Raw genomic sequence first — 24484 nt, forward strand, 5'->3', positions numbered from 1 at the left:
GACCCTAGGAAATTATACCTCTGTCACCTAGGACTTAGAGAGTAATAAACGTTAGAAGGAGAAATCTTTAAGACATGAAAGTATTCTCGTAAGCTTCGTTGTTTAGAATACTTAAAGAGTATTGAGATTAGTAAAGAGTAGTAGCGAGTGAGAGAGAAAGTGTGTCGATATCAAAAACGTAATCAAAATCGAAAACAACGAGACTTATCTATGTGGAAAAGCAAAATTAGGGTTTTCTAGAAATGCGTCATAGCCAGAGATGTTGTTGCCTCAAGCTTGCAGAGCATGCATGCCTTCTACGGATCAACACAGATTTGCCAACGCTTAACTAACTCTAGGATTTTCCTAAAGTTGCACGGGTAGCATACACTTACACTTGACACAAGGTTCATGCGTCACGCACAACCAACTAATATCAATATATTATCTCATTTATCTCTAAATAACTACCATATCTTATATTTTATTAGATATTATCACCTAAATACAAATTTGATCCCTTTAGAAGATTTTTTAGGAATAAATTTGATTTTGTGAAATTATTTATTGCTAAAAAATGATTAAAAAAGTGAAAAATAATTTATTATATAAAATGACTAATGAGGTTCCAAAACCTCATTTCTGGATTAAAAATAATATGGGTCATGTTTTTTAAATTACTTCTTTTCAATCCGAACCAATCAAAATGAAGACATACTATAATCATCGGTACTAAATTGGATCGACACAAGTTATGCGCCTACACAACATATCATGGTGTTATATCATAATCTCCTAAAGCGAAGAAATTGCGAAATCCCAATCAACTTTCAGTTGCATCCTCACCATAATATATTCACCATGTTAATTGTCATATTGAAATATTCTTATGGATATGTATAATGAAAGTCATATAATATATTATTGTAGTTTTGATATGAGGGAGAAAGAGTTAGAGAGAGAAAGTGAAAAGCCAAAAGAAAAAAGCCCCAATTCATCTCAAATCAGAAACCCTAGCCAACCAAAAATTCCCCAGTTGAATTACTTCGCATCTCAGATTGCCCAAACCTTCCTGATCAAGCTTAGCATCGGCCTATTATGGGTCTTAGTAGTGATAATTGGAATCCAATTAATTATCAAATTAGTCATTATTTCATCAAAAACTGTTCCCCCAATTTGAGTTCGAAGGTTCGAGAAATTTGTTCTTAGTTTTCATATTGAAAGTCATATTGAAACTGTTAATTGTCATATTGAAATATTCTTATGGATATGTATAATGAAAGTCATATAATATATTATTGTAGTTTTGATATGAGGGAGAAAGAGTTAGAGAGAGAAAGTGAAAAGCCAAAAGAAAAAAGCCCCAATTCATCTCAAATCAGAAACCCTAGCCAACCAAAAATTCCCCAGTTGAATTACTTCGCATCTCAGATTGCCCAAACCTTCCTGATCAAGCTTAGCATCGGCCTATTATGGGTCTTAGTAGTGATAATTGGAATCCAATTAATTATCAAATTAGTCATTATTTCATCAAAAACTGTTCCCCCAATTTGAGTTCGAAGGTTCGAGAAATTTGTTCTTAGTTTTCATATTATATCAATCTCTGAGAGTAATTTGTTTCCTCTCATGAAGTATTTTCAGTTAATTCTATCTGTTTCCTTCTTAAAAATCTCAATCCAGACTTTAAAGTGGATTAAAGGTTTCATTTTTTTTCGTTCGTTCAAATTCAAATTAGATTAGCGGGCTAGGGTTTTTAGGTTTCGTGCTTTTATATTGATTGAGGGTTTGATTTGGTTCTCTGTTCTATCCATTGATGTTGCTCAATCTTCGGCTTTGCGTGGCTCTTTTCCATTGTTGCACAACGTTCATATGTTGTTGTTGTTTGGTGGTGATGTGTTCTATGCCATTCTTTTTATTTTTAAAAGACGTGGGAGATTAGAAATTGGGAGGTTTCCCCCTTTTGATTCCCACCTATTTTTAGAATTAAATCACAGTTGGCCATCTTTCCATTGTTGGGAGTTCGTATCTTTTATTTCTTGTGAAGCGTCAGTTAGCCTTCTTCCTCTTTTGGGAGGTTGCAGGTACTAACAATGTTGGAACCCATTTAGACCTTCTACCAACCAAATTTAGATGCTGGGATTTTCATCCGTTTCAAGATTCTTCCTTCAATACGTGTTCCAATGATATGATGAGTAAGCTTTGCTTTTTCTCATTGTCAAGCATTTTTTCTTTAGTTGATCTTCTAATGGAAATTGATGAGATTCTTCTATTTCATCTTTTTATTCTATTACCTTCATACAATGGGAGTTGTAAAGGTGTGATCAGATTTATCCTTTCTCATTTTCATACCCCTTATCTTCAGTTTATCTCTATGTTGAAATTAATGTGAAAATAATTTTTCATTTATTTGATCTCTTGCCTTCGGTTATTATCTTAATTAAGAAAATTTCCAATTCTTATGATATATTTAGAAAATTGGATGCTATGAAGGAAACTGAATTCCTAATAAAGGGCATCCTCCTTGACTCGTCTTGTTTAGTTAAGAGAAGTGCCAATTTCTTTTTGTGGAATTGGTTTCAAATCTTCTCTCTATCTATGTGTGTGTTAGCTGCCAACTATAGTTATTTAAAGATCTCAATGAAATCCAATCTAGACCACAAAAGTTATTGGATTGGTTTTTCTTGGGTGTTTTTTTAAAGTTTTTCTCTTTAATAAAAACTCCAATTTAAGCTACAGAAGCTATTGGATTGGAGATGGTTTATTGTTATCAGTCATATCTTTTTGCCATATTATAAACCAGTGTGGATTCCAACATTTTGATTTTGTTCCCACTTTAGGATTATCAGGTGGTTTATGGCTACTTTGGAAGGATTGTAATGCTTGCCCTTTTAACTTAGTAGTACTACATAAAGCTTCTCGCTTTATTTCATGCTCAATTACTCTTCTAAATGACCATATATCCTTTGTTGCGATTTTCATATATGCTCCTGCTAGGCAGGAACAGAAAGATGAATTTTAGGATGAATTGATTATGTATGTCAATAATCTAACTTCTCCCTTTGTAATACTAGGTGACTTTAATGAAATTAGTTGTGATCAAGATAAGTTGGGAGGTGCAATCTTCAACTCTGTTAGAACTTATACTATGCAAAACCTTTTCAACCAAGTTACTTTTGTGGAGTTACAATCATGGACTCTAGATTCACTTGGAGAAAAAAAAGAGGTGGCCCGAATAATATATTGGAACGTATTGACAAAGGTATAGCTAGCACTTCATGGCTTAGTAAATTCACTCAAGCTAAACTAAAGCATCACCCCTTTACCTCTTCTGATCACCGTCAGGTGTCTCTAGACTTATCAATTACCAAAGTTTCGAAAGCCCCTCCATTTCATTTTGAGAAAATGTGGTGTCAAGGTAAGGATTATGATACGTTGGTTAAAAAGTCTTGGTGTACTCGATTTGACGGTTCACATATGTTTAATCTTGTTAAAAAATGCAAACTTCTAAAAGACAATTATAAGAAATGGAATCTTTCTCAGTTTGGTAATATTTTTAGGCAACTTCGTTAAGTAGATTCCAAATTGGCAAAGATCCAGGAGAGGCTCATATCTAACCCTTTATGCCCTTTTCTTAATTTGCAACAAGAACGTTTTCTTCAAAAACGTGAGAAATTACTAACTTTTAGTCGTGAGTACTAGAAGCAAAAGAGTAAGACTAATTGCCTCCATCTGGGGGATGCAAATACTAAATACTATCATACTCATGCCTCTATTAGAAGGAGTAAAAATCAATTAGGAATTTCACTACAGTCACTAATCAAATCATTTCCTCCCCAACTAGTATATCAATTGAAATCACGAGGGAGTTATAATAAAAGATTTATCTCAAATCCTCATTGTTATTTTGATGGCGAACTGGATCTCTCCCTCCTTTCTCCTATTATTTCCCCTGAAGACAACTTGTTTCTAACAAATATAGTGTCAGATGAGGAGATCAAAGTTTCAACCTTTGATCTTGCTCTTGACAAATCTGTAGGTCCAGACGGCTTTCCTCCGTTCTTTTTTCAGAAATATTGGACCCTTGTTGGCAATTCGGTAGTAAGAGCGGTCAAAGTTTTTTTCAACTCTGGAAATATTTTGAAAGAGATCAATCACACTTTCCTTGGTGTAATCCCGAAGATTGATAACCCCTCAACTGCAAATCATTTTCGTCCAATTAGTTTGTGTTATACCATTTATAAGATAATTTCCAAAGTTATTTGGAAACGCCTTAAATCAGTTACGGGGAAGCTTATCCATCCGCTCCAAGGAGCATTTGTTCCTGAGCGCCTCATTCAGGATAACATTCTAATAGCGCATGAGGTTTTCCCTTCTTTTATTATAAAATCAGGTGCAGAAGGCTGGATTGCAATCAAGTTAGATATGGAAAAAGCATATGATAGGCTAGAATGGGACTATATTTTAGAATCTCTTAGAAAGTTGGGTTTCTGTCCTTAATGGATTGAGTGGATAAAAACTTATATTTCTACTCCGTTTTTTCAATTCTAGTCAATGGCGTCCCAGGGGATAGATTTTTTCCTTCAAGAGGCATCCGCCAAGGTGACCTTCTATCCCCGTATCTTTTTATTCTTTGTGTTGAGTTGCTTGGTAGACAACTCTCCTTTGCAAGTTTGCAAAAAGACAAAACTATTGGAGTCTGTATTGGTAAATCTGAGTGAGAATTCCATTTCTTACTTTTGCGGATGATACAATGATCTTTGCCAAGGCAACAACTCATAGTTGCTCCACTATTAAGGCAATTTTGGATAAAACATTGTTTAATGTTAGGTCAATTAGTCAATTTTATAAGTCTTCTTTTCAATGTTCCCCTAATGTTTCAAATCTTGTTAAAGCTAATTTTTCTAGGCTTTTAGGCATGAGTGAAACTTCCAATTTAGGGGACTATTTGGGTTGTCCAAGTATAGATTTAAGGGTTACCAAATAAACTTTTGGGAAAGTATATAATATGGCTGTTAATCAACTCCCTAAATGAAAAGTCGGCTGTCTTTCGCAAGCTGGTAGAACGGTGTTAATTCATGCTAATCTGGCTACTAAAGCCAATTACCATATGCAAAGTCTTTATCTTCCCAAATAGATCCTTTGAAGTTTAGATAAAACCTATCGGAATTTCTTTTGGAATAAAGATAATCTAAATAAGACAACTAATTTGATAGGTTAGGATAAAATTTGTTTCCCAAAACAATACAGGGGTTTAGGAATTCGGAAGGCAGATGTTAATAATATTGCTCTTCAAATGAAACTTCTTTGGAAAATTGTTAAACAAAAAGACAATCTATGGGTAAATTTAGTTAAGAAAAAGTACAGTAAAAGCCAAGATATTCTATCTCATAAAGTCTCTTCAGTAGCCTTTTGGCATGGAAAAAAATTATTTCTTAAACCCCTATTTAGGCAAGGGTTGAGATGGCAAGTAGGGACGGAAAAGAGATCAAATTTTGGGATGATAATTGGATCTTCCAATATCCCCTTAAAAAAATTATTATTCCCCCTTATGAATCGGAACAGTTGAAATAAGTGAATGATGTGATTGATGATCACGGGCTCCGGGATCGAGAGAAAATTGCTACTCTTGTCCCTCCCCATATAGCTTCAATTATTTTTTCTTCTTTTCTTCCTTCTAATCCTCAGCCTGATTCTCTTGTTTGGGCCTGACAGCTAATAGGAAGTATTCAGTCAAGTCAGGGTCCATTTTGGCTCAGGGTCTTCATAACCCGAATTTTGAAAAAGTTGAGTTTGCTTGGCTTTGGACGCTTCATGTTCCTCCCAAAATCAAAATTTTTTATGGAAAGTTTGTCATGATGGGCTTCCTACAAAAGATAGACTTGAAAAGTGTAAGGTTTTTCTTCCTACACCATGCGTTTTGTGCAGTAATGCTCCTGAATCTCTTTCTAACCTTTGTTTTGAATGTCCCTTCACTTTAGATATTTTTAAATGTCTTCATGAAAATGGTTCTTTGCCAAAACTCCATCAAGAGGTTAATTTCTCTAGTCAGTTTTCTTTTCGTTGTTGGATAGATTATTGTCATTCGGACCTCTCTTTGGAAGTAATCAAAAGGTTTTCTTTTGTGTGGTGGTTCATTTGGTTCTATAGAAATAGAGTGATTTTTAATGATGAAGGCATTTCCCCTTGTCGTGCTAGTTTCCAAATTAAGAGTTTTTTTGCTCAGTGGTCTAGAGTAGATTGTGATGTAGGTGACTCCTCCTCTGCTTCTTCTTCTTCCCTCAAAAATAATCTCCCCCCGGTTTCTCGAGCGGGTATTAATCTCATTTGGTCCCCCCCTCCTTCCAATTTTTGCAAGCTACATTTTGATGGTTCTAAACTTAGTAACAGTAATGCCTCTTTAGGCTTTGTGCTTAGAAGTAGTGCTGGAGAAGTTCTTCTAGTTGGTGGTAAGTCTCTAGGTTCTCAAGTTACGTTTCTATTATTCAAGCTGAGGCTTAGGCTCCTAGTGAAGACCTTAAGGGAGCCTCTTTCCTTAACATCTCTTAACTCATAGTAGAAGGCGATAATTTAGGGGTCATCAATTCTATGAAGAATGTTTGGCGTATTCCGTGGGAGATTTCTAACATTGTTAAAGATGCAGGTGTGAATACTCTTCAATCCCATGTGTGCAAGTTTCGTCACTGCTTTCGCGAAGCTAATAAGGCTGCTGATTTCATGGCTAGGAAGAAGCATGACTACCCTTCCCTGTTATATTGGTTTCCTCCTTATTTTCGATCTCTCCCTTATCATCCGAAAGGATGTTTTAGGCTGAACCCCAGACTAGGTTGTTAGTAAGCTTGTTCTCCTTATCAAAAATATATATATATAATATATTATTGTTTTGTCTTATAAATTGATGGCATGTAATATAATTTGTGAGTGTTGATGCATGTTAATTGTGATATAGGGAGTGTTTGTGCTATTTGGAATTTTGAGAAAATGTATGTAAATTTTAAATATTTCTTTTAGTAAAGAAGAGTCATTTGCTCGTACCTTAACCAACGTGTAATGTAGATGATTTTATTGATGTAAAAAAGAGTCATTTGCTTCATAACCTAATCAAAGTTCAACACAAATGACTTAATTTCTAGATGTGAAAATAAAGAATATGCATTACACCATGTCCAAGTGTGATGCAAATGACTCTTTTCTTCAAATGCAAAAAAACTCATTTGCAAGCGTTGAACCCTAACCAAAGTGTAACTCAAGTGACTTTAAGTTAGCGTTACACGTACAACCGACACAAAGAAATTTACTCATATCTGCGTGGAGACCTGCTACGTCGTGTTGTATGTGATCGAAACTTACTCAATTATGGTCTAGAGTAAATTAAGCTTTTTGTACTAGTGAAAGGTACAACACTAGAACATGATCCATTTATTAGATGATTAAATTGAAAGATACACTATTAGATCACATGATTGTATATCGACAATTTATTATTTATCAGATTTCAATGTGGAAATGTGACAAAAAAATGATCATATGGCCCTACTATATATATGATTTATTTATGAGCTAGATTATTAGATTGAGAAAGTAGACACTAGATCACATGACCCTAAAAAACATTTTTATATTAATAGATTGAAAAGGTAGAACATAAGATCATATGAGCCTAATAAGTTCTAACAATGAGATTATATAAGATTATATCATACGAATCTAACATAATATAATATCATTAATTTGATTGAAAAGGTAAGATATAAAAAATATAGCATCCACATTGAATTTTATGTATAGGTCTATGCTACACACCCCAATGAAGGAAGAAAATATTATCTCAAAAGGAGGCGAGAGACCACGAAGGAGGAGCCACAGAGATGAGTGCGTGATGGAACCAATACCGGCGATGAAAATCGGCATGAGAGATGAAGATCGGTAAGATGAGAGATGAGAGGATGAGAGATGAGTGAGTGGAAGAGAGATAAGCGAGATAAGTGAGAAAACAGTTGAGAAAGAGAGAAATAAATGGTGATAGAACCCTAACTACAGTGTTTTATTAAATCATAAAGTCTATTGCTGCAATTTTTTGTAGGAACCGCAATAATATATTAAAATATTATTTAAAATAATAATTTAATATTTGACCAGACATATTGCCGCAGTTTCTGACAAGAACCGCAATAATATATTAAAATATTATTTCAATATATTGTTGCAGTTCTTGTCATAAATCGCATCAATATGTCTGGTTAAATAGTCAACTTTTTTTCAAAAAAATTTCCGTTGAAACCATATTGTTGCGGTTTCTTCCCGAAATCGCAGCAATATGGTTATTTTACATTTTACCTTTTATTTTAACGTAATATATTGTTGCGTATGGGTAAACCCGCAGCAATACGACCGCTATAACGAACAATTATTCTACTAGTGATTGAAGATCTGGTGAAGTAGTATAGCAGGATATTAGCTAGTCCTAGCTGCTTGATGAAAATTGACTTGCAAAAAGCCTATGACATTGTTAATTGGTGTTTCTTGGAAGAAATGTTACACAATGTACAGTTACAACTCATTTCATCAAGCTTGTCATGTAATGTGTTACAATGGTTACATTTTGTCTCATGATTAATGGATCTTTGCAAGGTCATTTTAAATCTAGAAGAGGGTTGAGACAAGGTGGCCCAATGTCACCTTTTCTTTTTTGCCATTAGTATAGAATATCTATCTAGGATTCTTAGGAATATTGGCACTCTTCCTAGTTCCAATATCATCCTAGATACAGGTTAGTGAAGCTTACTCACCTATGCTTTCCATATGACCTTATCATGAGTTGTAAAAGTGATTTTCATTCAATATATATTATGCTGCAAACCTAGTTTTAAGTTGTTCTCTTATGCTTCTGGGCTCCAAGATAACAAATAGAAATCAGCTTTTCTACCATTGTGGTGTGAAGGACGAGGATGTACAAGGAGTAAAAGATGTTTCATGTTAACATAGATGTTCTTTGCCATTCAAATATTTAAGTTACCCAATATGCTCAAAAAGAATCTATACTGCTCACTGTGATGTGTTGATTGAAAAAATGAGAAGTAGAATCAAGGTGTGGAGTTCTCGAAATTTGTACTATATGGCAAGGGTTCAGCTCATTAATTCTGTTCTAATGAGTATTCACATGTATTAGGCTCAATTGTATGTTTTTTTCAAGAAGTGTTTTTGTTGTAATCATTATTTTGATGATGACAAATATTTATCCTTGATTAATTTAGTTTCTTTTATTTCGTGTGTTTTATTAGATTTATTTATTTTATTTTATCTTATAATTAAGGTTTGTTATTTTATCTTAGGTTTATTATTTTATATCACAAATATCATGTTTAGTAACTTATGGAGAATTGATTAGGAGTTTAATTAAAAATTACGTTATTAACTTTATTTGTGTTTTTGACTAATAATTAACATTATGGACTTTAATTTGTGAAAATATTAGAAACCACAATATTCTTGGAAGTTAGTATATGCGCAGGAAATGAAAAAGCTAATTGATGCGAAGCTTTGTGAGGCGCTAAAGTAGTTCCTAGATTTTAGGAACTACAACAACCCACAACAGCCTACCTATTTCTAAGGCGTGCGATCGTGGCTGAAGATTTGGAACCATTACAGCACAACTTCAAACGGATTTCTAATGGCTACAAAGTGGATGAGTGAGACTGAATTTTAGCTTCCACTATATACGTGTAGAAGATCATGGGGCAATCTACTATCTACTTATAGTTGTGTTGTAACGAACAAAAAGATTTAAGCTTTCAGAATTTTATTGTAGTATTTTCTGAGAAAGTGTATTCGGTTTCTACTCTTCTTTCATTATTATTCACTGTATTAGAGATTGGGTTGTGTGAAACAAAATCTGTAATCATTTCGAAAGAAAAAGAGAAAGAGAAATAAAAGAGAGAAAGAGAAAGACTTCTAGTGAAGTCAAGAGCGAAAGTTACTTGTTCAGGGGGAACAAGGTGACAGGGAGCAAGTTCCTAGAGGAACAGAGAAGGTCCAATAATAGGTTGTACAAAAGAGAGTCTTTTGGCCTAAGTATATTAAAGAGAATTGAGTCAAAATCCCTCGTGGTCAAGGTTTTTCTTCCTATTGGGCCTAGGAAGTTTTCCTTGTAAAAATTCCCGTGTTCTTATTTCTTTCAAGTTTATGTACTTATCTCTTTCTTAGTTAAATATCGTTTTATTTTCGCAAAAAGATTGAAAATCTCCCCAACTACAATTAACCCCCCCCCTCTTGTAGTTGCTCTAGTGTTTGTACTCGACTAACAATTGGTATCAGAGCCCGATTCCTCCATAATCAATTAACACTGAGGAGCTAGTACCTGGTAGTGATGAACACTTCGGGAGAAAGATTGGAAGAAGGTTACTCAACTCAACGTCCTATGTTTAATGGCAAGTACTATCCATACTGGAAAAATCGTATGGAAATTTTCATTAAGGCTGAAAATTATCAAGTTTGGAGAGTGATAGAGATTGGTGACTTCGAAGTCACAGAGAAAAATGAAAAAGGCGAGGACATCCCTAAACCTCTCTCCAAATATGACAAAGACGACTTCGATAAGATGGAGATGAACAACTTGGCCAAAAAGATTCTCCACTGTGGCCTTGGTCCCCATGAACATAACCGAATCATGGGATGCAAATCAGCCAAGCAAATGTGGGAACCTCTTCAAGTTACTCACGAAGGACAAGTGAAGTCAAGAGGTCAAAAATTGATATGCTCATGCACAAATATGAGCTATTTCAAATGAAGCCTAAGGAGTCAGTCTAAGAAATGCTCACAAGGTTCTCCAACATAATAAATGAGCTTGAATCCCTAGGGAAAGTCATTACTCCAGAGGAAACAGTACGAAAAGTACTATGTAGTCTACCTCAAGATGACAAATGGATGGCACAGGTCACTGCATTGCTTGAAACAAAAGATTTCACCACAATTAATATTGAGCAACTTTCCGGTTCCTTGTTGACTCATGAAATACATCTAGGGACTCATGAAGCTGATTCTAGTAGACTTAAAGCTTTGGCTCTCAAGTCTGCCGAACAACAGGATTCAGAAATTATTCAACAAGAATTACAAAGGAAAAAACTTGAAAAAGCCCGGAAAGCTAAGCTGTCATAAATGTGGAAGTCCTGACCACTTTATAAAGGAATGTCTGCTTTGTCAGAATGACAAGCGTAAAGGAAAATACAAGGAGAAAGGAAAGGAACAACAAAAACCTTTCTCAAAAGTTGATATGAGAAGGGCCATGGTTGCTGCCTGGGGAGAATCAGACTCTAACGAGGAGCAGGAACAACCTGAAGAGGAAACAGCTCATTTATGTCTCATGGCGAAGACAGATGATTAAGAAGACTTGCCAAGCAATAAGGTACGCATTAATGTTATTGAAGAAGAATTAAAAGAACTTTCAAAGAATCAACTAATAAAACTTCTTTTGGAAACTTTGGATGACTACAAGGCAATCTGCGTTAGAGAAGAAAATCTGGAGAAGGCCTTGGAAGTCACCAAAGGACATTCAAATTGGTTTAAAATAGTAAATGCAAATATTGAGGAAAAATTCTTTGAAGTTTTTGATGAAAACCGACGTATTCGAGAAGCTTTTGAAAATGTTAAAAATGAAAATTATTTCTTGAATATGGAGATGGCTGAATTGAAACCATTTGTTCCTGAAGGAACAGTTCCTCTTAAATACCAGTCGATTTCGAAAATAAAGATTCGAAACAAATGAATATCTGGTACTTAAAGGAAAATGGAATCTTCAAAAACAAAACTTCCTGATCCAGTGAGTTGGATACAAAAGTATAAAAATGAAGGAAGGAATGGATTAGGTTTCAATCACAAGAAGAAAAACAAAATGAAAAAATATGTTGATTTGCCGAGTATGCTCTTACTGTGGGAACACTGGTCACTTAGTGTTTGACTGTTCCTCCAGAGAAGAACATATTGAGATGAACATTCGCTTAGTTAAGCAAGTGTGGAAAATTAAGAGAAACACAAGCCCGACAGAGGAACCAAGTCAGACTGGGTTCCTACCACTGACTAGTTTTTGGATACAGGCTAAAGTGAGGGGGAACAACTGTGGTACCTCGATAGCGGTTGTTCTAAACACATGACTGGAGAAAAAAAATTTCTCTCGCTTTCAGCCTATGATGGAGGAACTGTGACTTCGGAGACAATCTTACAGGTAATATTGTAGCTGTAGGTAAGGTAGGAAAGTCTAAGTCACATTCCATAGATAATGTATTTTTGGTCGAGGGTTTGAAACACAATCACTTAGTATTTCTCAATTTTGTGATAAAGGGAACAATGTGAAGTTTACTGATGAGTGTTGTATAGTACGTAATACAGGAACAGGCACCAAGATTCTGGAAGGAACTAGGAAGGGAAAAACTTATGTTGTTGACCTAAACCTTGTTCCTAGGAACAATCTAACTTGTTTCAGTGCTATCGACAATAAACCACTTCTTTGGCATAAATGGTGTGGTCACGCAATTATGACCTTGCTCCAGAAGCTAAGTGGTAAGGACTTAGTTGTTGGTCTACCAACCATCAAGGTCTCAAATCATGAAGTTTGTGGACCATGAAGGAAAACAAGTTAGATCCTCGTTCAAACCAAAGAAGATGGTAAGCACACAAAGTCCTCTTGAATTGATTCATATGGACTTATGTGGCCCTGTTCGAAACCAAAGCAGATCTGGTAAGAGATATGTACTTGTTTAGTTGATGATTTTTCAAGATACACTTGGGTTATTTTTCTTCATAGAAAGATGAAACATTTGATGAATTTGTAACTTTGCTAAAAGAATACAAAGAATAAGGGTTTTAAAATTAAGCATTTGCGTTCTGATCATGGTAAGGATTTGAAAACTCCAAGTTTGATGAGTTTTGCAGTAATGAAGGACTAGACCACAACTTCTCAGCTCCAGACCCACAACAAAATGGCGTGTTAGAAAGGAAGAACCGCACTCTGGAGGACATGGCAAAGACAATGATTATAGCCAACAATCTTCCGAAGAACTTCTGGGCTGAAGCAGTGAACACGACATGCTACATCATTAATAGGGTCATGCTAAGACCTATTACATTGAAGACCCCCTATGAAATTCTTAAAGGAAGAAAACCCAATATCTCATACTTTAGAATCTTTGGTTGTAAATATTTTGTACAAAATAATGGTAAAGACAATTTAGGAAAGTTTGATGCTAGAAGTGATGAGGCTGTTTTTATAGGATATGCTTTTGATAGTAAAGCATATAAAGTATACAACAAAAGAACAATGTGTGTTGAGGAAAGTGTCCATATTATTTTTGATGAAACTAACTCCATGTAGGAACAATGTCATGAAAATGACTTTGAAATCGGACTGACTCCTTCTGAAGAGTCAGTCAACTTTAATGAGGAACTAACACTTGCAGGTACTGACAAAAAGCATATTCCTGAAAAAGAGATAATTGTTCTTGATCCTGTCATTCAGGAGGAACATGCAGATGGAAGAACACAGGCAGAAGAAATTCATCTAGAAAATGAAATAGCTGAAGATCCTCAAGCTGAAGGAGCAGAGACAAGGAGATTTGAACCAAGACCCTGGAAACACCAGAAATCCCATCCCTTGGAATTAATCGTAAGTGATATCGAGAAGGGAACTCAGACGAGATCCCAACTTAAAAATTTATGTGCTTTCCAAGCCTTTTTGTCCATGACAGAACCTTGAGATCACAATGATTCCATACTGAAGTCTGACTGGATCAATGCCATGCAAGAGGAACCGAATGAGTTCCAGAGGAACAAGGTCTAGCATCTTGAGATCAAGCCTAAAAACCAAAAGGTAATTGGGCTGAACTGGGTCTTCAAAAACAAACTGGATGAGCATGGAACAGTCATAAGGAACAAAGCCGGACTCGTAGCCAAAGGGTACAATCAACAAGAAGGTATTAATTTCGATGAAACCTTTGCTCTTGTAGCTAGAATAGAAGCAATAAGAATTTTGATTGCCTTTGCTGCATTCATGGGTTTTAGGTTGTACCAAATGGACGTCAAATGTGCCTTTTTAAATGGGTATTTAATAGAAGACGTCTATATGGAACAACCTCCTGGATTCGAAAACCCTGATCTTCCTAACTATGTTTATAAGCTAGATAAAGCTCTTTACGGGCTGAAGCAAGCTCCTAGATCATGGTATGAAAGACTCTCAAAATTCTTATATTCAAATGACTTTGTAAGAGGTAAAGTTGATAGAACCCAGTTCCTTAGATCTAAAGGAACAGACATTCTAGTAGTTCAGATTTATGCGGATGATATAATCTTTGGTGCCACTAACGAATCTCTTTGTAAGGAATTTGCTGAGTTAATGCATAGTGAATTTGAAATGAGCATGATGGGAGAATTAAACTTCTTTCTTGGCTTGCAAATCAAGCAAACTGAAAGAGGAACAATGATCCATCAGCAAAAATATGTGAAGGAGTTACTAAAAAATTATGGGCTGGATCAAGCAAAAACCAACCATACTCCAATAGGAACAGGAACAAGGTTAGATGAGGATCAAAGTGGTAAGTCTATAGATCAGAAACTCTACAGAGGTATGATTGGATCCTTACTTTATCTAACTGCTAGTAGGCCTGATATCTCCTTTAGTGTTGGTTTATGTGCTAGATTCCAATCAAATCCTAAGGAATCCCATTTGACAGCAGTCAAAAGGATCCTTATATATTTGAAAGCAAATGATGATCATTGTTTATTCTATCCTCGAAGTGACATCTTTGATCTAGTTAGCTACTCATATGCTGACTATGCTAAAGACTTGGTGAATCGTAAAAACACTTCAGGCATTGCCCAGTAACTAGGATCAAGCTTAGTTTCTTGGAGTTCAAAGAAGCAAAACATTGTTGCTCTTTCAACAGCCGAAGCTGAGTATGTAGAAGCAGTTGCATGTTGTTCTCAGGTATCATGGATCAAACAACAGGTACGCGACTTTGGCATAAAATTTAAGTGTGTTCCTATACTCTGTGATAATACTAGTTCTATATGCATTTCCAAGGATCTAGTTCATCACTCTAGGGTCAAGCATATTCACATGCGTCATCATTTCTTAAAGGACAATGTAGAAAAGGGATTAGTTAAAGTTGATTTTCGTTCAACTAAAAATCAAATAGCTGACATATAAGGACTCACATTTGTCTTTGAATATTACCCTTATTGTCCTTGCACATAATTTGGTACGTAAGTAGTTTGTACAATGTGAACAAATTTTATTATATGCAAGAGTAATTGTTTTCTATTTTTTTCTTTTCTTATTTTTTTCCTCCAAAATTCTTTGATTATCTTTTCTATCTATCTCTCCTAAATTATGTACATAAATGCGTTAACATGTATTATGGCCAAAATTGCAAGTTTGGTTAATCTGAGTTAAAAGGAGAAATTTCATTAAATTCTTCCCAAAACCCCATAAACAGTTTCACTGGACCAACCCCTTTTATTTACTTTCACACGGCTTCATCATTGCTTTTAAACCCCAACCCATCACATCACTGGCCCCTCACAACTCTCTAATCTCACATCAATTCATCTATCTCATCTCTCATTTTCAACCTCTCTCCAAAACCTTTTCACCATGTCTTCCCACAGCAAAAATTCATGTGACCAAAAAAACTTTTCAAGGGAGAAAACACCATCACTTGAAGACATTAGCGCTCAAGAATCATCAAAAACAAAAGAAGATTCAACTGGGTCGAAAGCCGAATCCTCTGCCCCTGTCTCTCTCTCTCCTAAACATGAAGACGGTGAAAATGAAGTTGAAAGTGAACAAGGAAAGGAAATTACTATTCCTACGAAGAGAGGTAAGAAAACCAAAAAATCCCAATTTCTTGTGGGTTTTTGTATTGGTGTTGCATTGTGCGAAAAGTCCAAATGGATGGAACTGCTTAACATTTTAAAATTTCAAAAATGGTGGAAAGTTGTTAGTTTATATGATGGACTGCATGAAAAAGAAATGCACGATTTTTGCTCTAGTTTTAACATTACTGAAGGAGTATGTGTTAGTGTGGTAAATGGGAGTGTTGTAACCCTAACAGAGAAAAAATTGAGCGAATGGTTTGAAGTACCAATTGAGGGTTACAAAGAATATGTTAAGGGTAGAGCAAAACTGAATATCAATGGAGTCTCTAATGACAAAGTTCTTGCTTTCTTTAATTGAAATCCGAATGCATTGTCCCTTGATCAAAAAGAACTTTCCCCCTTCCATAAACTTTTATTTCAATTTGTGTGGCGTTTTGTCTTACCCCGCTCTTCAAAAAGAACCCAGGCTAGTTTAATGGATCTCTCCATTATGTACTGCCTTGCCAAGAACATCAAAATCAACCTCCCTTCTTTGATGATTTCTCATCTGTCACATTGCATCTCTCATAATATAAAAGTTGGCTATGGAAATCTTCTCTCTACCATTTTCAAAAATTGCAAAGTAAAACTTCCTGCCAGTCCCTCCTTCTGTCTTGAACCAGAAAATTACTTAACCAAGGACACATTGTCAAGACGTAGTTTAAGGTTGGTTAATGCGAAGCTGGATTTTGAGAGGGAGGAGACACCTGTTAAGGTGGAAGTAGGTGTTAAGAGGAAACTAGGTGAAGAGGGAGTTCCTGCTGCGTCTGTGAGGAAGAGTCAACGACTTGCTGGGTCCAAGTCTTCTGAAGGAGCAGGATCAAGGTGAAGCTGTGTTTATCCACCTGGGCCCGGATCCAGTTCCTTCCACAGCTGTTGATTTTCCTCTGCTGTCTACCACTGGTCTTCACAGAATGCTCCGGGAAATTCAAGACTCCCTGACTCTCCTGCACTCCAGGATCAATGTCATTGAAGCCACTGTCTCTAGCAGCAACAACTGGTGGCTATTAAGCAAGCTGATACGGGGATCAAGAACAAAGTAGATGGTGTCATCTCCAAAATTGATTATGTGGTCACCACCCTCTTTAAACGCCCCAAGCCCTAATTTGTGGCTGTAATATTTGTTAAACAATCTCTTTTCTGTTTTCTCTTTATGTGTCCTTTTGAGACACATGAAGTACTTTAATCTCTACTATTTTCTCTTTACTCTTGTGATTCTGCATATTGCTCATTGCCTGCTATCCATCTTGTTACTTTCTTCTTTCGTATGTTTAGTGTGCTAGGATGGCTAATATTATAAGATATCTGTTTGAGTTACTTGCTTGCTGCCTAGAAGAGTTGACTCTCTAGTGTTGCAGGTTCATACCTTTAGTTTTGATAATGACAAAAGGAGGAAGAAATGTTATTGGTATAGTCAATTTTTTTTTATCTTAGTTCCTGTGTGTCTTTTCCTCATTCCTGTTCCCAGTAGATCGTGATCCTGTTCCCAGTCCCAGTTGAGTCTAGTTACTTGTTATTATATCTGTTTTGCTGTTTTCTGTTTTTATTTCCTTTTGTTAAAAACGAAAAAATGAAAAAAAAAATTTACCAATTATTTGCCATCATCAAAAAGGGGGAATATTGTTGTAATCACTATTTTGATGATGACAAATATTTATCCTTGATTAATTTAGTTTCTTTTATTTCGTGTGTTTTATTAGATTTATTTATTTTATCTTATCTTATAATTTAGGTTTGTTATTTTATCTTACGTTTATTATTTTATATCACAAATATCATGTTAATAACTTATGGAGAATTGATTAGGAGTTTAATCAAAAATTAAGTTATTAACTTTATTTGTGTTTTTCACCAATAATTAATATTATGGACTTTAATTTGTGAAAATATTAGAAACCACAATATTCTTGGAAGTTAGTATATATATGCGCAGGAAATGAAAAAGCGAATTGATGAGAAGCTTTGTGAGGCGCTAACTTCCAGCACCTAAAAAGGAGGGTTGTAATGTTGAAGTAGTTCCTAGATTTTAGGAACTACAACAACCCACAACAGCCTACCTATTTCTAAGGCGTGCGATCGTGGCTGAAGATTTAGAACCATTACATCATAGCTTCAAACGGATTTCTAACGGCTACAAAGTGGATGAGTGAGGCTGAATTTTAGCTTCCACTATGTACGTGGAGAAGATCATGGGGCAATCTACTATCTACTTATAGTTGTGTTGTAACGAACAAAAATTAAAGATTTAAGCTTTTAAAATTTTATTGTAATATTTTCTAAGAAAGTGTATTCGGCTTCTACTCTTCTTTCATTATTATTCATTGTATTAGAGATTGGGTTGTGTGAAACAAAATCTGTAATCATTTCGAGAGAAAAAGAGAAAGAGAATGAAAAGAGAGAAAGAGAAAGACTTCTAGTGAAGTCAAGAGCGAAAGTTACTTGTTCAGGGGGAACAAGGTGACAGGGAGCAAGTTCCTAGAGGAACAGAGAAGGTCCAATATTAGGTTGTACAAAAGAGAGTCTTTTGGCCTAAGTATATTAAAGAGAATTGAGTCAAAATCCCTCGTGGTCAAGGTTTTTCTTCCTATTGGGCTTAGGAAGTTTTCCTTGTAAAAATTCCCATGTTCTTATTTCTTTCAAGTTTATGTACTTATCTCTTTCTTAGTTAAAGATCATTTTATTTCCGCAAAAAAGATTTAAAATCTCCCCAACTACCCCCCCCCCCCTTCTTGTAGTTGCTCTAGTGTTTGTATTCGACTAACAGTTTTGAAAGGAATTATTAAAGTTTACAGATCATGCTTATGGAGTGGGTAGATATTGTCAAAAACATGGGCTTGGGGCTTGCAATAATCTATGCTGTGAGAAGAAGGAAGAAGCTTAGATTTCAAGGATGTGTTTATGTGGAATATAGCTTACATGGGGAGATATGTGTGGGCTATTGCCATAAAGAATGACAATGCTTGGATTAGGTGGATAAGCTCTATCTATATTCATCATGAATCTTGGTGGGAGTACACTCCAAATCAGGGAATAAGCTGGTATTGTAAGAAGACATGCTATACTAGGGATGTGTTGAAGCACCATTTTTCCTCTGATGATTTGACAATAAATACCTATTTGTTCTGTAAACAAATCTATCTTAAAATGGTTGAGGATCATGTGCATGTTCATTGGGACAAATTAGTGTGGAATAGACTAAGCACTCCCAAACATAGATTCATTTATTGGTTAGATGTACAAAACAAACTACAAATTACATATATTAGCAAAGATTGGAGTTAACAATTCTAATAATTATTTTTTATGTGATTGTAGTCCTCAGGGTCATGGTAGCTGACTTTTTTTGAATATTTTGATAGTAAGGCTTGCATTTAACGGCTTAAGGAATGGTTGCAGATTCCCTATCTTGCTATTGATTTACCAAGAATATGAAGATGGATCAAGACCACCAGGTTCTCTAAGTTTCAGAAAGATGTGTGTAATGCTACTGTAGCTACTGTCATTTAATAAAGCAGAAATGATTGCTTTTGGAATCAAAGAATTCCTACAATTGCTAGTGCTACTAAAACTTTACGTAGTGTTAATTAAGATGAAAGTGTTGGCAGTGCTCCCTAAGAAAGTTTCTAGGAGAGAGAGAAATTGAATCTATAATTTGTCATATATAGAGAGTGCTAGTTGTTAGCCTTGTTTTGGAGGTCTGTTTCTTTGTATAGATTGAGGTAGCTCTAGCATGCTTAGGGCTAGTTAAGTTGTAAATTTGTTCGGTGCCTTAGTACAATTTTTCTCTTACTTAGGCAAAAAAAAAAAAAAGGAGTGAGATCATAATGCAATAAGAGTAACATTCTCTAAAATTTAAATCTTTTTTTTTTCTCAATGTGAAAACAACTCATATGTGACATATATAAAGTATAAAGTATTTGATTATGAGGGTATTTATTAAAGAAGTCTCAACACTCCATCCTAGGGTCAACACGAAACAAAAGAAAGAAAAATAAACATCACCTTTTTGATTCGTACATTTTCTTTTTCATTATTCCCAAATTACAAATTGTCATGATATGAGAAAAATGGCTCCTTAATAGGCATTTTTTTTTTTTTTTGGTAGGTAAGATGAAATAAACAAGTAAATTGACAGCTCTTGCAGATAGAGCTGTCAGTTTGGTTAATGAACTGCTAGTTGAACTGAACAAACTGAAATTTAAACTGAATTAAACTGAACTGGGAGTAACTGTAACTGAAATCAACTGAAAAATGCTAAACTGAAACTGAAATAAGCTGTAAATGAAAAACCAAAACTGAACTGCAACTGAACTGAAACAAACTGTAACTGAAAATAACTGTGAAAAAATGAAAAGTTGATCAATCAACTGAACTGAACTGAACTGAATATTTAACTGAATTAACTGAACTGATTCAAACTGAAACTGAAACTGAACTGAAACTGAGGCAATTGTGGAAGTGCAGACAACACTTATTTGTTGCATTAATTTTTAACTGGGCCCGAAAAAACACCTGGCCAAAACCGACATGAAGCACAATTTTTCCCGAGCAAATACAAGAGTGTGGTTAACTTCTATCCGAACCGATGCGATTATCGTCGAAGTTATGTGGTTTTCGTCAATAACTGAAATAAACCGAAACGAAACTGAAAATAACCGCAACAAATTTTAACTGATATGGATTCAACTGTTGGTTGGTTTAACTGTTTGGTTAAAACTGATTTAAACTGCAACTGAACAGAACTGAAAATGAAAAGGAAAAAAACTGAATTAAACTGAACTGAAAAGTTTGTTAACTGAACTGAACTGTTAATTATTTCAACTGATACAAACTGAACTGATATCAACTGAACTGTTTGGTAATAACCATAACTGAACAGTTGAACTGAATTGACACCTCTACTTGCAGATATAATCTGGCAGCAGGTTTGCTAGTCAGACTCCTTGGGCAAGAGAAGTGATCGTAAGGGAACCCTAATCCCCAAAGAGCCCCTAGCGGGAATTAATCTCATGACTTTGAAGTCACAAGGTCAAACTTTTACCACTAAACAAAGTCTTACTGATATCCAAAAATCATATACGATGTAGGAGTTGGAGCCACATCCAATATAACTCCATGATTCACGAATCCACACATGAAGTGATGATAAACTTGTAATTTAGATGTTATCAATATTAAATCATGGAAAGGTAGAGATAATGTCGTGATATATATTATTTTTGAAAAAAAATCATGAATATACAGAAAATGTTTATCACTTTATATATAAGAAAATTTTCTCAAATGAATCAAATAAAATTTAATCCCTAAACTTGAAGAATAAAAAATGATACTATTATTTCACTATCGGTAATTTGCCGTGAAAATGATGTATGTACAGAGTACAAACACATTGCGAGAGTGGTGCACGAACCGACAAGAGCCGCTTACTCCAAGAAGTAAACAAAAACAAAATTCGTAACTGCAGCCAAACAAAGCTAATACAAATCGTTACTGATGATAAAATCGTGCATGCAATCACACGGAACTGAAACATGCAGATTTCTTTATTTTTATATAGCACAACTGCTTCTGATTTGGCTTTTATAGGGATTAACACACATCGCAAGCTAAGGTAATAGCACAACATTATGTACAATCAAACTCAAATGATCCAAAGTAGAAAAGTACCAGATCTAATCAAAAGTTCAACATGATAACAACAGAGATAGGTAGCACCATCAATTATATTTCGAATCAAAACATATAATTATTGTTGTGCATATCATAGTTCACGAAAGAGAACTCGTCCATAACCCAACCGAGACTAGCTGAGTCAGACTTAGTGAGTTCACTCGGCTCGTGGTCCAACCCTAGAAACGATTCCAGCTCTGATATCTGCTGATTTATCTCATTCTGCATCTCAATAACAAAATCCTCCTCTGGATTATTAACATTATCATCACTACCCCAGCTTCTCATGCTCATGGTAGGCATAGCCAGCTGAGTTGACTCAGTGGAATATGACATGCATGGGCGCTTTGCTGAACGAGGAGAAAGCTCATCAAGTGGTGATTCCGGTGGTGGTTGAGGCGGAGAGTCAGGGAAGTTGAGCTTGGCTTTGTCCCCGCGTATCTTCTTTGCGGCCGCGTCGTAAGCACGGGCCGCTTCTTCGGGCGAGTTGAAGGTACCGAGCCAGACTCGGACACCCTTCCGTGGGTCTCGGATCTCAGCCGCCCATTTCCCCCATGGGCGACGCCTTATTCCTCGGTACACGTTCTTCCGAGTTTTCCGAGTCTGACTCGGCTTAGGAACTTCCTCCACTACATGCTCATTTTCCTTACTTTTCACACCATCAACCGCCCATCCTAACAAATCCAAACACAAACATCATATAAACATATATATATATAAATTCTTATTTTGCAATCATATAGCATGGACCCAAAATTTATTATTTAAATTATATATTCTTTTACCTTTATCATCTACTTTTATTTTAATTTATCTTTTTCATTATTGCACTGTTCTGGCCTTCCTTCCTTAATGAATTTAAGACAAGAGAGCGTGGAATGTTCTGTTTTATGATTTTATTAATCTCTTAAACTAAGCCCAAAGAAAAAAAAACCAAGGATAATTCATCTTTTCAACGATTATGAACTTGAAGGATGTACAATTAAATTTGTTGCACCACCTAGAGTCGATATGATATTGAAAACATTTTGTACAGAAAAATAGTCCTTCTGAACCCAAAAACAAAAAAAAGTTCCAACATATCGATAATATGGTAGTTGGAGTACTCATATGACGAATATCAAATGAAATTAAAAAAATTCATGGACAATGTTCCAATTTCCCAAGCAAAGAAAACTGATTTTCTCAGCACACTATCAGGGAAAATGAAGTAAACAAGAAAACCCATAGAAGAAAACGAGGAGGTAAAAAAAAGGGATATCAATTTCCCCAATCATTAGACCAAATTAGTTCCTATTATATATTATTGAAATTAATCAACCCTGATTAAATATAAAACTTATATTTTTAAGGTAAGAAATTATCATAAATAAATTCTGTAAAGTTATTATTAGGTCTAATTAGTCTTGATTTCACTTTATATTTGCACTTTATTAGACATCATAAACCTCGTTAAACCTGATTCTAACATGAAAGATTTTATTAAGTTAAAAAACACACCAAAGGTATTTTTTAAAGTGACCCTATATGAGTTCGAATTCTTTAGAGTTTTAGTGAAACTCTATAAGGTAGAATTGTATCTGAGCCGTACATTTTAAATCAAAGACTCGTAGTGGTGGAAGGGAAAAATTTATGGGTGGATTTTGATGAGATAAAATAGGAAGATTTTATATGAGCCATTAATTTTTTATTTAATTGTTAATATTGATCAAACTCTATCTTGTGGAGTCATTTTATAACTTTAGAGGATCCAAATACGACCATATATGATAGATGGGTATTCCTGTTACAAACATGAGATAAGATATAAAAAATATTCTTCGGCAATGTTTGGATTTCCCAAGAGAAGAAAAATAAGTTCCTCCATCGACATGGAAAATTAAAAGTGGACAACAGAACCCATAAAAGCAAAGTAGTTGAGTAAAAAAGACATATCAATCCCCTAAAGTTCATGGTCCCGACTACCAGTTAATAAGAATAAAGAATTTACCAACTAAATTAGATAACATCGTCATAAAACAAATTATGTAAAGTAGGAAAATGATGGAGGGTGTGATGGAAGAGAAGTAAACGCAAACAAAAAATATTACCGAGTTGTGGGGTGAGCGTAGTTTGGTGGGAGAAAAGAGAAGTGAAGTTTGACTTAGGAGAACTGGAGAGAGAATGAGAGGAGAGAAGGTCGGCGTCGAGCTCAGACCAGAGGTCTTGGGTGCTGAGATTGCGGCCGCGTTTGGCGGCGATGAGGTCGGAAATGATAGCACCTCCACACATTTTAATTTCTTCTTATTCTTCGCCTGATCTTCAACATTCAACTACTTTCACCTTTTTTTAAGTAAAGGCTTTTATCTCAAAGTGAGATATAAGAGAGAGGGAGATAGAGGTGAGAGGTATGGTATTTTATAGGAGGAATCAATCATCAAGTAGGGCAGCAATAATATAAACATTAAACAACACACCATGGGGAAAAGAACAAAAACAAATATAGTGAGTTGGGAAGGTTTCAGAAATTATTGGGAGGAAATTTACATTTCACACGGGGATACTAGGCAAGTGGGAGATATGTTAATCTGGATGCTCGGATTGAGTTTTGAGATGTATTTAGATTGGGTCATGTCAGATTACTATATGGTTCTATACGTATCTAGAATACAGGTATTTTATCTGCTTGTTGGGTTAGTGGTTATAAATATTGGTAATTATAATATATTATGTTATATTTTTTTTATCTTTAAATTATTGTTACATTTTTACTTTTTAGGTATGTCAATGTAAAATTTGAATACTAATATCTTTAATTTTGTATTTGAAAAATTATAAAAAAAATACATATTTATAAAATACATAATAAAATGAATCTAACAAGATCACACATGACTAAATCACAAACGATGGTCAAAATAACATTTGCGAATAGTGAAAATGTCAAAGTGTA

At 35.0% G+C, this 24484-nt stretch overlaps 1 protein-coding gene across 1 annotated transcript; it reads right to left on the reverse strand.

The window, feature by feature from the left end:
* Positions 1 to 21373: 21373 nt before the first annotated feature.
* Positions 21374 to 23938, reverse strand: LOC104884212 (ethylene-responsive transcription factor RAP2-3). Its single transcript, XM_010668823.4, has 2 exons — positions 23643 to 23938; positions 21374 to 22226 (listed from the first exon to the last, which is right to left on the reverse strand). Exons 1-2 carry the CDS (start codon positions 23821 to 23823, stop codon positions 21616 to 21618), a joined length of 792 nt encoding a protein of 263 aa, XP_010667125.2. The 5' UTR covers positions 23824 to 23938; the 3' UTR covers positions 21374 to 21615.
* Between the last annotated feature and the right edge of the window lie 546 nt (positions 23939 to 24484).

This window comes from Beta vulgaris, chromosome 3, assembly GCF_026745355.1.
Source record: "Beta vulgaris subsp. vulgaris cultivar EL10 chromosome 3, EL10.2, whole genome shotgun sequence".
In the NCBI taxonomy this organism is placed as follows: domain Eukaryota; kingdom Viridiplantae; phylum Streptophyta; class Magnoliopsida; order Caryophyllales; family Amaranthaceae; genus Beta; species Beta vulgaris.